The sequence below is a fragment of the Desmodus rotundus genome, chromosome 9 (assembly GCF_022682495.2).
Source record: "Desmodus rotundus isolate HL8 chromosome 9, HLdesRot8A.1, whole genome shotgun sequence".
In the NCBI taxonomy this organism is placed as follows: Eukaryota; Metazoa; Chordata; class Mammalia; order Chiroptera; family Phyllostomidae; genus Desmodus; species Desmodus rotundus.
Genome location: NC_071395.1, coordinates 113013163 through 113028290, shown reverse-complemented (window position 1 = coordinate 113028290; position 15128 = coordinate 113013163). Strand labels below are relative to the sequence as shown.

Here is a 15128-nt window from a genome sequence, read left to right as displayed (position 1 = left end):
CCACTCTTCCCTCCAATACCTACATCACTTCCTTCATCTGTGACCTGCTCAGGCCTCCCCCCGGAGAGCTCCCCGCCTTGGGCTGTGGGCAAGACACTGGTCAGAACCTGCATTGTATGTTGACCTGTTTGTAATCTGCCTCCTGCTGGTGGACTCCACCAGGGCAGGGCTCTGGTTCTTTTCTGCTCCATCCACATGCAAGAGCCACAGCGCGCAGATCCTACATGCGTAATAGGGTCCGCATTTTGCCTTGTATAATGCGCACCGTTTTGCCCAAAGTTTTGAGGGGGAAATGAGGATATGCATTGTACATGGGTATAATGATTACATACCATGGGTGTAATAATGGGTATAATAACCCCGGGTATGATGCTCACAAAACGTGGGTATTTGGCGAGGGAATGAATAAGTCAAGTTCAAGTAACTGCTGTAACTGAGACCGTGGAAGAGACTGTGCCCCAAACACTGTCACTGTACCAGTAACGACGAGATCAGGTGGGGATGGGAGGAAATGACAGTGACAATTTCCTAACGTTTTCCAGGACAAAAGTTTAATAAATGCAACCAGAAATTGAACCACGGGGGTTAAAAACCATAGATTTTAGCCTCTTGGATGTGTCCATAATTTTTTTACAATCATAAACGTCAGCACAAAACATGGTGCACAATGAAAATGTGGAGCTTCTTGTTCAAAATTAGCAACTTAAAGACAGGGACAGCGGAGCATCGAACGGAACAGGAGGTCTCTGACGTCAGAGGTGGGTGCGGGAAGCTGGCGCTGGCGGCCCGTCGTGGGACATGACATCTCTGTGACAAAGAAACGTTTATCTAAAACACAGTCAAAATCCATGTGTTTTTCTTATGTTGCATTCAGGAAAAGTAACTCCTCTCTTTTTAAAATAACACTTAGGCCCTGGATGGTGTGGCTCAGTGGACTGAGCACTGACCTGTGAACCAAAGGGTCACTGGTTTGATTCCCAGCCAGGGCACAGGCCTGGGTTGTAGCCAGGTCCTCAGTGCAGGGCGTGTGAGAGGCAACCACACACTGATGTTTTTCTTCCTCTCTTCTCCCTCCCTTCCCCTCTCTCTAAAAATAAACAAAAAAAAAACAGAAACAAAACACTTAGGCATGACGCCACCCGCCCTGTATCATTTCTGTCTCTGTGACCAGCGAGGTGTTTGCCATGCCATGTCCCCAATCACAACCCACCAATGGTTATTTCCGTTTCTCTTTGGACTTTCTTTCCTCTGTTGCTTGGGTTTCTAATAGCAATCACACGTCATTAATAAAGTCATATTTCCTTTTTGAAAATTTTTAAAATTAAAATAATTAACATTGATTTCAGAGGGAGAGAGAGAGAGAAACATCGCTTTGTTGTTCCACTCATTCTCACATTCATCGGTCGCTTCCAGTACGTGCCCTGACGGAGGATCGAACCCCAACCTGACAGCGGGGCGACGCTCTAACCCAGCGAGCAACCCGGCCAGCGCTTCTTTCTTTTTTGATATAAGAAATTTTCAAATTAAAAAATTTAAATTACAGCTGACATCCAATATTACTTTATATTAGCTTGAGGTGTACGTAAAGCTATCTTTCCAACGGTTTGCTCTTCGCGCAGGCGGGTCGGGCTCTCGGCCGCGCGCAAGATGGGAAGGGGCGTGGCGGCGTGGGGAGCTGGGGCGGGCGCAGGGCCGCCGTGCGCATGCGCGGCCGTTGTTGCGGCCGGAACCTGGTTTCGGGTCTGCGCGGCCGGGGGAATCAGTTGGCTGAGGCACCGGACGTCGCGGCTGTGGCTGTCGGGCGGCGAAGCTGGAGCGGCGGTGGCGGCGGCGGCGGGAGGCCGGGGCTGAGGCCGGGGCCGGGGCTACTAGGCCCGCGGGGAGGCAGGCGGCGGCGACGGCCCGGGGCTCGAGCCCGGACGCGGGAGCAGCCGCCATGGCCGATAGCATCGTGAGTGGGGCGGCGGGCGGGAGCGGGCGCCGGGATGAGGCAGCAGATTTGCCGGCGCGGCCTGTGGGGGCCCCCATGGCCGGCCCGCCCGCCCTCCGCATTGGTCTGGCTGTGGGGCCGGGTCCCTGACCTCCCCGCTCGGCTGGTCCCCGTCCCGGAGCCTCGTCCTCGCTCGCGGGCCGGTAAGGCGGCGGGTCTGGCGGCGCGGCGGCGTCTCCCTCACAGTCTCCCCGCGGCGGGGGCTCGCCGGTCGTCCCCCGCGTGGCTCCGTCCTGCTCCGCCCCCGCCCCGGTCGGTGCGTTGTCACGGCGCAGGAAGGCAGAGCGCTTCCGCCGCGCGGGGATCTTGCAGACCCCTCCCCGGGGAGGACGCCGAGTGGAAGGAGACGGGAGCCTGACCGGCTGACTCCATGTGGCAAGGAAGGGTTGACAGCCCTCTGTCTATAAAGGAACGTTGTAGAAGTGGATTTCCTGAAATTAGGACTCGGCATACCCCTTTTCTACCACTTACAGAAAAGAAAGTCCCTGAAAAATCATAAAACCGACCACGCGTTAACTCATGGAAGGTTTCCCCTGCAAAGTCAACGTGGCAGGAAATAAAACCAACAGACCCGCTGGACTGGAGCCTTTGGGTGGCCATGGAGGCCTGGTGGGGGGTGTTCCCTGTGTCACCGAGCGGCCCGGCCCAGGGGTGGATGGACGGGCGGGCGGGCCCGGGTGGTGGCGCCAGGTGTCTGCGCCCTGTCGCGGCGTCCCAGCCCGAGGGGAAGCTTCCCTGTAGTGACTCCTTGCTCAACTCTCCAGCTGGCAGGGCCCAACCCGCAGGTGGCCCAAGAGAAACCTGACTCCTTTAAAACAAGATTCAGTAATCTTTGGTGACTTGTCCTCGGATTAGGTTAAGACCTGGCCCCAGAGTCCACTTTCAAACTTCTCTTTACAACAGCGCGCTGATCTGAATTGAAGTCGCCCCCACAAGCGAATCAGCTGGTGTGCATGAGGCCAGGCTCTCAGGGGCCAGGGGGACTCCTGGCCGGTTTTTCAGACCTGGAGGAATTAGCTCTGGCCCTTCTGAAGTTCATTCAGAAGGCTTTTTTCTTTCTGGAGTTTAGAAAGAGGTGTTCTAAAAATGTCTGGGTGCAACTGATTTCCACCTCACCAATTCCAAGACTCCTGCAAGTGTTCTGAGCTCATTTTCTCATAGCGTCCCTCAGTGGAGCAAGATCCTGGGCTTAGCATGGACACCGGGACCGTACGGCCATGTTGCAGCCGGTCCAGTAGAGTGACTTCTAAGCTTCACAGCTGTCCCCAACCGTGTAGCTCTGACCTTCGGAGTGGGTGGCTCGTGTGCTTGCCAAGGGAACAGACCCAGGAGCTGCCCCAGAATCCCTGCAGAGAAAAGCTCTTCCCTCTGAACATGTCTCAGTGTTGGAGACAGTTCAGAAATGGACACGGGGAAGCAGTTACCTAGTGCCCAGGACGCCTTTCTAGGTGTCGAAGCAGAGAGGAGGGAACTAGGAATCCAGCTAAGAGCTTCCGTATTTGCACTCCACACGAGGAGGGAGGATGTTAACCATTGCCGTTAAGGAGCAAAAGGTAGAGTCTGAAAGGTTGAGACCAGTGTGGGGAAAGCCTTTCGCTCAAGTGCAGGCGGTTGGAAAACGGGAAGGACAGTCACGCTGTTTCAGGAAAACCTGGGTCAGTCTCCAGTTGTGTGAGAAAAGCAAGCAGTAGGTGGAAAGCCATCGTGGCGTTTTGTCTCGTGTCAGTGAAGGCCTTTTCTTTAAAAGGGCCGCCGTGGCGTTCCTCCGCCGCTCGGCGCTGTTTCAGACCCAGAGCGCAGTTTGGGGACTGCGGGGACTGCGGGGAGGGGAGCCACCTGGGAAAGGGGTGCCCCTCGTCCAGCAGCACCCGGGGTGCTAGCCAGCTCACTCTTCCTTAGAAGCCTGCCGAGCTCTGCCACCGCGTTACACAAATGTAGTTCTTTTAATCTTCACTAAAAGTAGATGACCACCTCACCGCACCACCCGAAGGGAAGAAAGAAGCAAAGAAGTAAATGACAAGCCAGAGGATTTCCTGTGGTTCTTTTAAATCAGCCTGATGCCTGCAGATCCTGGAACAAAGCTGGGTCTTTTTGTGAGGAACCCAGCCGTTCACGACTCCTGGTGTGGGGTTTCCTTCCCCCTTTTAAGTTTTGTTTGTAAATCTGAAGAGAAAAATTGTTTCACATACGTGTGTGTGCACACGTAAGTGCACATGTATGGACACACATGTATACACACATCTATATACACACACATACAGATTTTTTAAAAATAAATGATGGTTAAAAACTGCAGTTGTGTTTTTCCGAGTGAAGGGTAAGAGTTGAGAACCCGGACAGCACCCTGAGGGTGCCCTCCCGTCTGGTGACAGGCCTCTGCAGCCCTGCTCCCTCTTTGGGACCCGAGGGCGGGCACACAGCGGGGAGGGTGGGGCTGGAGGGGCCGCGTGCGTCCCTCTGGGTGGTAGCCAGGCCTCCCTTGTCTGCAGTCACAGCCTTGTCTCCCTTACGCAGATCATCCGTGTGCAGTCCCCGGACGGGGTGAAGCGGATCACAGCGACAAAGAGAGAGACGGCTGCCGCATTTCTGAAGAAGGTACCTGTGGCTTTGGGTGTTTGCCTCTCGGCGTCCTCGTCCCCCGCTGTGACTCCTTACTGTGGTCTGCCTTTCCTCCTGTCCTTGTTTCCTGGTCTGCCACTCCCGGGTCCTGTCTCCCGCTGCTTTCTCCTGTCCTGATTGGTGGGGCTGACACAGGGTTGGGCTGTGTCGAGGCCGGCCACAGGGACAGTCGCAGGACCGGGGGCCCACAGGAAGTGCAGAGGACTCTTCAGGAGCAGCGTTCAGGAGCAGACGACTTGCGGGTTGATGGCCAGCCACCAGAGCCGCTGGCTGGGCTCGACGGGCAGCCGTTAAGAACCTGTACAGCACGGTCCCACCTTGTTCTTCAGGGGGAAAGCCCTGCCAGGCTGCAGGGGCGACCTGTTTTTGTGACTTAGGCTTTGCTGGGACACAGCCACTTTCACTGCTTCATGTGTGGTTGGTCTTGCTGCTGGGGACCCAGCGACCAAGTCACGTGGCTGTGGGAGGGCGTGGCCCATGGTGCTACACACTTAGTGGCTGGCTGTGCACAGAAGGTGTTTGCCAGCCTCTGCTCACACCTTTTATAGGGTTGAATGTGTTCCGAGCAGGTGGCACCTTTGTAACGATTAAAAAATGATGTTTTTCATTTCTCACAAGCCAAGGATTGTAGGGTCACAGACTGTGAAGAGTCAGAGGGAATCAGGTGTGACAGTCTGATCTTAATTTCAAAAAGGTGGAAACTGAAGTCCTAGGGAGGGAAGAGATTTGCTGACGTCACGTTGGGCCTGTGACCTGGTAGTGAAGACGCAACACTTACTTGGGAAATTTGGTTAAAGTTGATTTTGGGGTGGGGGGGGGAAACATCGTTCTATTGTTCCATTCAGTCATGCACTTATTGGTTGCTTCTTGTATGTGCCCTGACCGGGGATCGAACCTGCAACCTGGGCATATCAGGACAATGCTCCAGCCAAGTGAGCTACCCAGCCAGGGTGGGAATTTGGTTTCTAAAAGGTAGTTGCTATCAAGATTTTAGTAGCACCGCTTAAGGGGCCATAGTTGTGAAGGAAAAGAATTAGGTACGGTAGACAACAGAAAAGAGAATCTCTTGAGTTTTCAGGACGTTTTTGAGATCCTGCTCTTGGCTCTTCGGTAGCAGCTGACCACTGTCAGCTTGCCCCTGGGATGGTAGTGGGGGACAGTCAACCCTGGTGTTTCCCTCTGGGCAGCTCCTGTCGTTTGTGGTCCCTGGGAAGGGTTTGGCGGTGGGAGGTGTAGTCTGCCTTGGGCTGCTTGACCACTGAAGCCGCCGGTCATCAACACCGTAGCCGTTGCGTAGGGGAGATGTCGGGAGCACTCACAGACAGGCACTTAGCCTCCGAGCTGCTCTCCCTGTGGCGAACGCCCTTCCTCTGACTGTGAAACCGGGGCAGAGGAGTTGCAAAGGGCTCAAACCAAGCTGGAAATATAAAGGAGCAAGTGAGAGCCACTTGAAATTCCCTCACCAAGCAGTGAGCACTAGCCCAGCATGCCGTCATGCATGCACATGCGCTTGCACCCCCCACGTGTCACATGTGTACCAAGACGGGATTGTATTGTATCACTTCTGTATCTCAGCAGACTAAGTCGTTGTTGCATTCTAGGAATGACATTGATAAACCGCTGAGAGAGAAAACAGTGCTGCTCAACCTGCTTTTCTCGCCATTTAGAGTTTTATCTGTACTTAGACACACTGCTTTTTAGGCTCACTTGGAAAGCACTTGAGTCACGTATCCGTCTCATATGTCCACGGGGAGGAAGGCTGTGTTGCGGTCAGTTGGACAGGACGCTCACATGACAGCACAGCCAGGGTCTAGCCCTTCCGGATCCTCTGACCCGGCTGTGCCTCTGCTGCCGCCGAGACCCCCCTCCTCCCAACAGACGACGGATGGCTCGTCTTGTGGAACTGTCAGGGCTACGGCTGCACACAAGCCGGGCAGGACCCGCACATCCACCCTGCTGCCCTGCGGGCCACTGTGCAGCACGACGCTGCTGCTGCTGGGGCCGGGTGCCCATTCCAAGGACTTGGGGCTCATCGTGTGGGCATTTGCCACCTGCTTCTTCCCACCTGCCATAGGTTATGGACATGGTTCTGTGTCTGGACATGCGTTTATATCTTTTTATTTTATTTATGTACTTTTTAGATTTATACCTCTTTAAAAACTCCTAAGACTGACATGAAGCCTTGCCTGGAAACCATTCTGCCGTGTGCGGTTTGGTAGAGTTGAGGCGCCCGCGCTGTGCGGCTGGGACTGCCCATCCTGCGCACCTGGGCCTGCACCCCGCCCACCAGTGACCCCGCCCCCCAGCTCCCGGTAACTGCTGTCGTTTCTCCATGAGCCTCACTGCTCCAGCTCCTGCGTCAGTCACTAGGCGTGCACTCACTTCTGATGATCAGAAACTCGGCTGCATACGAGCGCCCCGTAAGCAGGCCGAGAGATGGCTTCCTGTGCTCACATGCTTGCCTGAAAAGTGGGTGTCCCCTGCTGTGAACACTGCTGGCTCCAGCTCGATGTCTCCACGCTCGGTGGCCTTGGCCCTGGTGTACTGTGTGGCTTTGTGCCCCGTAAGGACACCGATGGGAGTAACTGGCGACAGCGTGTGCTGCCGGTTCCTCACAGGGTCTGAGATGCACTCTGAGCCCGCCCAATGCTTCTCTCTCGGGTTCCTTCTGAGTCAACAGGTGACACACACCTTGGGCAGGTTCTTCTGGCTGTGCCTTCCCAGGACCCTGCCACAGCCCGTGAGCCACCGCAGGCCCTCACTGTGCTTTCCGGGGGGCTGTCCTTAGGCCTGTCTTCCTCGGCCTCTCAGCGGTGTGTGGCACAGCCTCTTCTGACACACGGGAACTTCTTTTACCTGTGAAGTAAAGTGCGTGCCAAGAAGTGCTTGGAAAGTAGGGGCAGCCGACTGATGAGGAAGCAGAGGTCAGGTCACAGAGGGCGGTGCCAGCGTCTGGGAGGTCCTCAGCAGCTGCCCCTCCTGTGTGTCGCAGTCTGGGCGCGTGCTCCCGGAGCCCGGACGTCAGTTCACAGGGGTGGAGTAGCCTTCACTGACAAGTGCCTGGCTGCGCTGCAGTAACCCCAGCCAGGGGACCTCGGCCACGGACAGAAGGGTTTCGGTGGCTTCAGATGCAGACCCTGCAGCGCCATGCACAGCCGTGCCTGCGCCGCTCCCCAAAGTGGGGCTGAGGCCGGGCCCAATGGGAGCGGGGCGGCCACCCTCACTCGGGGGGCGGGCCACGCAGCACTCCCTGCCCCTTTTGGAATCAGTGGTTGACACCTAGGAGTATTTACCTATCCCACAGCTCACGTCCTGGTGAAAGAGTTCTTATTCTTGGTGACACTTGGCAATACTTTGTCTATAGAAAAAGCATAGTTTTTGCAGAATTGGTGAAATGTCACAGTTGGGTTAATTTCAGTTATATCTAAGCAGTTTCAGAGAAAAGTCAAATTAAAGCCATTATTTTTAGTCTTTAGTCCTACTGTTTTTGCACTTTGCAATACAGATTTGAAGGTCTTAACTTTCTGATGGTTTATTTTATGAATGCCACTTATAGCTTTGGAAAAAATCACATAGTATCAAATATTACTATGGTACATCTGATATAAAAACTTTGCCTTAAAGATGACTTCTTATCCGTCTTAGAATTTCAGAATGACAAGTTGATTTGAAGTTAGTTGTAGTTCACTTTTTTTAAAGATTTTATTTATTTACTTTTAGAGATATAGAGGAAGGGAGGGAGAATGAGAGGGAGAGAAACATTGACCAGTTGCCTCTCATGTGCCCCCAGCTGGGGACTCAACCCGTGACCCAGGCGTGTGCCCTGACTGGGAATCGAACCAGAGACTGCTGGTGATGCCCAGTCCACTGAGCCACACCAGTCAGGGCCTAAATATTTTATTAAATCTCCATCGTTTGGGGCTTGTTTCAGGTCGCAAAGGAGTTCGGCTTCCAGAATAATGGCTTCTCGGTTTACATCAATAGAAACAAGACTGGAGAGATAACAGCATCATCCAACAAGTCCCTCAACCTGCTAAAGATCAAGTAAGTGCCCCTGGGGAGGTCACGTGGGGGAGGAAGTGGTGACATCATCATCCACGGAGCCCACTCGACTCCAGCCTGTTCATCCTTCAGGCCACTCTTTTTTACAAAAGGTTTTATTTAGAGGGGGGGAGGGAGGAAGAGGGAGAGAAGCATCGATGTGTGAGAGACAGGTGGATTGGTTGCCCACTGGGAACCTGGCCAGCAACCCAGGCCTGTGCCCTGACTGAGAATCGGACCCTCAACCTTTTGGTTAGTAGGCCAGTGCTCAGTCCACTGAGCCACACCAGCCAGCGCCTCCTCAGGCCTCTCTCAATTCGGCATCCCCGACCAGCAGGCAGGGGACAGCAGCTTTGCCAGGTGCTCAGCAGTCACATGGACTCTGGTTACCGCTGAGCCGGTTTGATTGACTGGTGGGACCGTGAGGGGCGTGTCACTGGTCTCAGGCCTTGTGCGCAGCTGCACTCGTGGCTGCTGCTTAGCAGGGTGTGGAGCTCTGTGCAGAGTTCCGCCTCGGGACCTGCGGGTTAGCAGGTACGAGGGCCGCCCGCCCGCTGGTGGCCCATTGCCCACGCTGCAGTTCTTGGCAGCGAGACCCCCTGGAGGGCCTTGGAGCTCGTCAGTCTGGGAAGGAGGGGCTCCCAGGGCACACACCTCTGCTGCAGCCCACCACCTGCTTTCATAGTGCAAGTGTCCCTGCGCTACGGCAGGGCTGAGCCGTGACAGAGACAGACTGGCCTGTGGAGCCAGAAGTGCTGCCCGCGTGGCTCCCTGTCGGAGTCAGCTGGCCCTGCCTGCACCATCCAGGCACCCTGCTCCTGGGCCGCTGGGAGGGGCCCTAGCATGGCTTCAGTGCCTGAGAGAGCGGCCGCCCCGGCCCAGCTGCGGGCACTGTGGTCACCATTGACGTGTTGGGCTGGGCTCTGTGAGCCTGCAGGCCAGTCCGAGTAGTAGACCGTTGGGGCCGTGTGTGCGATCGCTTTTAGGCTCACCAGTGAGAGTATCTAGGGAAAGAAACAGGTGTTGCTGCGTTCCTTTGCTCCGCAGACGCTTGTTGGGCCCTCGCCGCTCGCCTACGCCTGTCCTCAGAGAAGGCCTCCCCTGTGGTCGGCCTGCATCCCCAGCGGGACGAGGGGCCCCTTCCCTCCCAGCCTGGCAGGACTTCTGCCTCTGCAAATCCCTTCTTGTGAGTGTCCCGTGGGTTTGGATCCTCCGTCCGCTACCCAGTGGCTGTGCGCCTGGGGAAGCCACTCGACCTGCCTGGGTCTCTCCACTCTGTCTGCCAGGGCCAGCTCCGTCCCCCAGTGGCGGCATGGTGCCTTCCCCCAGTCACACTGGTGACTCAAGTGCCAGTGAGAGCTGTTCGGGTATCTGGAGATGGGGGAGGGGCACAGACTGTCCGGTTGGCACACGGTCACACCTGACACCATCCCAGGGTGGCGGCGGGGGGCAGCTCTGCCCTCCTATGGTGGCGCTTGGGGTGGGTGTCTGCGTTTCCCTGGGGTGTGTCTTTCCAGTGCTGGTGTAACTGACTGACCAGCCAGGTTGAACTCGGGAGTCTGTGCTGTCACCTGCCAAGTCATCTGACGCCTTTTTTTTTTAATTGATTTTAGAGAAGGGGGGGGAGAAGGGGAGAAAAAGAGAGAGGAACACTGATTTGCTGTTCCACTCGTTCAGTCATTTGTTGGTTGATTCTTGTACGTGCCCTGACCAGGGGTGAAACCCACAACCCTGGTGCATCGGGTCGAGGCTCTGACCCCTGCGCCACCCAGGGCCTTACCTGACTGTCTTCGTTCCTCCCCCGCTTCACTCACGGAGCTCTGTGTCGATCTCGTTCTGCGGGCTCCTGGCTTCTCTCGTTTATGGTGGGTCACCTTTCTCCCCTCTGGCTGAGTTTAAAGCTGTCTGTCTGTCTTGGGGGTCTGCGGTTTCTTTTGACCCCACCAGGTGTGGGGTCCTGGTTTGTTGTGTGTTCGGTTCTCCCTGACGTAGGTTGTGTTTTCTGTCTGCAGCCCAGCCTGGAGAATTCGCGGTCAGTGCCTCTTTAAGTATTTCTTCTCCCCCATTCTCTTCAGTATTTCAGCGATTATGTTGTTGACTTTAAGTTTTGTTTGAGTCCTTTTCACACCTGGCTGTTAGCTTCACATGCAGGGCCCGCGTTACTGCGGGTTCTTTCCAGGCTCCGCTCTGCCGTCCCACGGGCCTCCAGGAGGCCAGTGAAGATGCCTCTGTGCTGCGGGCTCTGCCCCGTCCTGCCGTGCCCCGGCTGCCGCTGTGCACTGTCGGGCCCCGAGGGGACCTGGTGCCCTCCGGTTTCTGTTCGTGGCTTGGACATGTTATCTGGGGGAGCAGTGTGCCCGGAGCCTGAGCCTGGCCACTGCCTCCCTAGGCCTCTCGTCACCACACTCTTAACGCCCACCTTCCCTCTGACGCGCCACGCGCCACGTGGGAGAGCACGTTCTGTGTCTCGACTGCACATCTGACCTCCTTGGCTGGCTGAGTGTTGTTAGTGCTGTCTCCGCCCACTCTTGCTTCTGGTGGCCTGTTTCTTCTGTACATTTGGTGACCTTTCTTGAGAACTTGTATTTGACCAACTAGGTCTTGAGGTGTCCTGAAGGGCCCCCGTACGTTTGCTTCTGTTGGCGCAGGGGCGCGGCGGGCCCACATGATTTCTGGAAGACGGTTTATGTCTTTCGGAACCAAGGAGCACCCAGGGGCAGAGCCGGCCCAGGGGTACAGACACACAGGTGACTCTCTTCCTGCTGTGTAGACGGTGGAGGCAGACAGGGTCCCCTTGATTTCTGCTGTGTGAGACAGGTTGGACGTGTGGCTCTGTAGTTTCGGGCTTGGCGGCCTGCTCTGTGGGCAGGCTCGAGGCCTCGCCCGGTTGCCAGGAGGACAACCGAGAGCCCCGTTCCAGGCTCCTGGTTGGGGCCTCCAGAGGGCAGCTCTGAGCCACGCGTTCCGCCACTCTGAGCTCCTGTTGGTTTTGTGGACTCCTGGGGGTTCCTCACTTTCTTTAGCACTCAACAGTGCATTTTAGAGAGTGTTTGTTAAAACTGACGTGGCAACAAAGTTCAGTGTTCCTTGGCTGAGGGTGCTTAGGAGTATCTAATCCCTGCCACAAACAGAAGTTTCCAGTCACAATCTGGCGGTTTTATCTCCCCAAAAGGACGGAAGGAGAAGTGGGGAAACAAGTGTCCCGAGGAGCCACAGCCCAGACCCTGCCTCAGCTGCACACACCCCTCCCTCCTCGCTCCTGCGTGTCTTGTCGGCAGCAGCTGAGCACGCGTCGGTGGCTGTGCTGCAGCCTCTCCCCAGGACCGGTCCCATGGGCAGCAGTGCTCCTGGGGCTGCCCCGCTGGCCAGGGCTTGTGGAGCCTCGCTATGGAGTTGGCTGTGCGTCGTGTGGAGTCTCATCGAGGGAGGAATGTGATTTACGTTGGAACTGGTAGAAAACCAAATACTGCCGTTGGAAATGGGAATTCTGGCAGCCCTTTTGAAAGCAATACTTCAGCAGCTTTAAAAACAAACCCCTCTAGTCCAACAGGCCAGTGCCCACAGAGGGAAAACTGTGGCCGCCTGTCTTGGGGCATTTCCTCCCCGGGCGTTCCTGGGGGCAGGGGCTGCAGCTGTGCGGCCGTTGGTGTGGAGTGAGTCCTGAGGTGGCTGTATGGGGGGACGTCACACAAGCTGATGGTTAGACGAGACCCTGTGTGGCCGGATTCTGTGAGGTGGTGCTGCATGAGAAAAGCCATAGCAAACGTCCCGCAGTGACATGCTCGTGGGTGTGTGTGGGGACGTGGAGAACGAAACGGAAGCATGTGTTGTGGGTAGGCAGACCATGGGAAGCTGACTAGGGGCTACGGAGCGAACGAAGGAAAGTGTGAGCCAAGCAGAGAGCGGGAGGGAGGGAGAGGCGGCTGGCCCACCCAGGCCGTAGTGTGGTTGCACAGCTGAGCCTTGAGCGGCGCGTCCGAACTGCCCGGGCTGCTGACACGCACAGATTGAACCCAGTGTGGATCGAAACAGTATTTTCAGCCCACGGTTGGGAACCCATGGGTGTGGAGGGCCGACGGCATAGATCCGTGCCATCTTGACGTCAGGCTGGCGCCCCTGACCCCTGTGCAGCTGGACAGGCATGTGATGTGCATCGTCGAGCATCAGGCCCGGCTGTGAGAGACTGGTGGTCAGGGACCCGGCTGCGGACCTGTGCGGCCCTGAGAGGCAGGGCGGAGATGTGGGGCGGGAGTTCCGATTTCTTAGCAGTGGAAACCACGTTTTTCAGGCATCGGGGGTGGCAGGCATCTGCTGCGCATGTGTCAGAGACTCTCAGCTGAGTGGGTCTTCTGTGCCACTCAGGGCAGCAGCCTTGGCTGATGTTTGTCATTCAACAGGCATGGCGATCTGTTGTTCCTGTTCCCCTCGAGCCTCGCCGGGCCCTCGTCGGAGATGGACACGTCCACCCCGCTGCGGCTGAAGGCCTCTGGCGCTCCCAATGTGGTGGAGGATGAGATCGACCAGTACCTGAGCAGGCAGGATGGGAAGATTCACCGGAGCCGCGACCCGCAGCTGTGAGTGCCAGGGCCCAGGCCCCAGGTGGGAGGTGTCTGTGAGGTCCTGTCTCAGGGAGGCTCCAGGGAGAGCCTAGGTTTGCAGCTTGGCCGTCTGCTTCCAGACTCAGTTTCACTCCATTATTTGTGACTCTTCTTGTGGTTTGGATCTCAGAGTATGTTCCCCATGGATTTGTAAATTTTTAGGGTTTTGGAGCTAAGAGATTTGAAAGGAGGAGAGTCCTTAAACCAAGTCTTTACCTCGAGGTACCCCTGGAGAGACTGGATGGCACAGAGGGGACTTTAGAAAGTGACAGGCAGGATGGGGGAGGGGTGGAAGCATGACACCTGGCTGCCCACTTGTGCAAGGTGCTCGTCCCTGTCACCTCAGGTGGGGATGGTGGAGCAGGTCCAGCCTCACACGCACGGCTTCTTTCCTGTCCTTTCCATGAGCGTCTCGTTGGCTGCAGGTGGTGCCCCATCAGGTTGGCTTGTCACCTGGCCATCGTGGACGTGCTTCGGTTCGGGCTTCTGCAGCTCCTCCTGAGGGGAGCAGTTAGAGACCCCTGAGTGTGCACAGTATCCTGGGCTGTCTGAGCACAGGTCGCCTGCCTGCAGTGGAGCCTCGGTAGCTGTGTCCCCCCAGCATGGTGGCGTTGACACTGATGCCCGGGGTGCCAGAGCCGTTAGCTGGCACACCCCTCCGTGTGCGCTTCCTCCTGGTGGCCAAGCCAGCCTCCCCATCTGTGCCTCTGAGGCCTCATTAGCAATCTTGTAGAGCGTGTGCATGTGTGTGCGTGCATGTGTGTGTGTGCACATTGGCGTGTCCTCTGAGCCGCAGAGCCTGCCTATTAGGGGAGACCGGCCGTCTCTGCCCCGAAAGGGAGAACTCGTGTGTCCAGGATCCTGACCCCATTTCGAAAGGTTCTGAGTGACTCCCGAGGAACCAGCGCTTCTCTGACTGCAGTGGCGAACCCTGCAGAACCAGGCTTCCGTCGTGTGCTTTTCTCCAACATGTGTGCGATGGGGCTGTTTTCTGAACTTGAGTGGTTTGCCTTCCACTGTCGGTGTTTGCCGTATCCATGGACCATCTTCCTTAGTATTTGCTTAGTGTTTCTATTGGAGTGACTTTAAATTCCCTTACTTTCATTTGTGGTTAGCATCAGTTTAAGCCCTTAATATCCATGAAATGGCAGGTGTGATCTGCTGGTCAGTTTTTTTCTAATAACGTCAAAATCACTTGAACTGTTAGAAATATTCGCATCTAAAATCACTTCACTTAGTGTGATGTGCAGGTGAGGATCACGAGCGCCTGGAGGCAGCAGGAGGAAAACAGGTGTGCTAACTGGCACGCGCTTCTTTGCCCCATGTCTTCTCAGGTGCCGACATGGCCCGCTGGGGAAGTGCGTGCACTGCGTCCCTCTGGAGGTGAGTCTGTGGGTGCCTCCTGCCCCCCAGGGCTGCCGGAGGCTGTCCTCAGTGCCCCCCATGGGCCTGGTGGTTAGAAGAGCGCCTCTGTTTACCACCCTGGGCCCCGTGTTCCTTCCCATGCACACTGCACAGAGGCAGCCTTTGTGTGTGGCCGTGACCTTCTGGGCGGGTCATGAATGGTTCAGACATTCGTGTCGTGGTGATAAAGGGCTGTGTTTGTGGAGGGCTCCGGGGACGGTTTTTTAAAGCCTGGCACAGGGCTGGGTCTGGCGGTTTCGTGCTCAGCATTGTTTTGATTTACTTCTCCCTGAGCTCACGTCTGCTGCTGGTCTGTCTGGGACGATTGAGAGTTACCACGATAATGCTGACTGGTCACCGCTGAATTCGTGGCAGAAGGCCAACCCGATTTTCTCCACCAGGGTCTGCTGGCTTCGTCTTGTGACTTTGTTTTTTTGCAAAGTTTTCCCAATGTTTACCTGACCTAGAGCATTTTA

General features: G+C 56.1%; 1 protein-coding gene across 1 annotated transcript in view; it reads left to right on the top strand.

The window, feature by feature from the left end:
- Window positions 1–1742: 1742 nt before the first annotated feature.
- NPLOC4 (NPL4 homolog, ubiquitin recognition factor) overlaps window positions 1743–15128 on the top strand; it is a 38815-nt gene continuing 25429 nt past the window's right edge. The window contains exons 1-5 of the mRNA XM_053910430.2: window positions 1743–1951; window positions 4505–4585; window positions 8541–8653; window positions 13048–13224; window positions 14583–14631. Of these exons, the coding sequence (XP_053766405.1) occupies window positions 1937–1951; window positions 4505–4585; window positions 8541–8653; window positions 13048–13224; window positions 14583–14631 (435 nt within the window). The 5' untranslated portion in view covers window positions 1743–1936. The remainder of the gene's footprint in view (window positions 1952–4504; window positions 4586–8540; window positions 8654–13047; window positions 13225–14582; window positions 14632–15128) is intronic.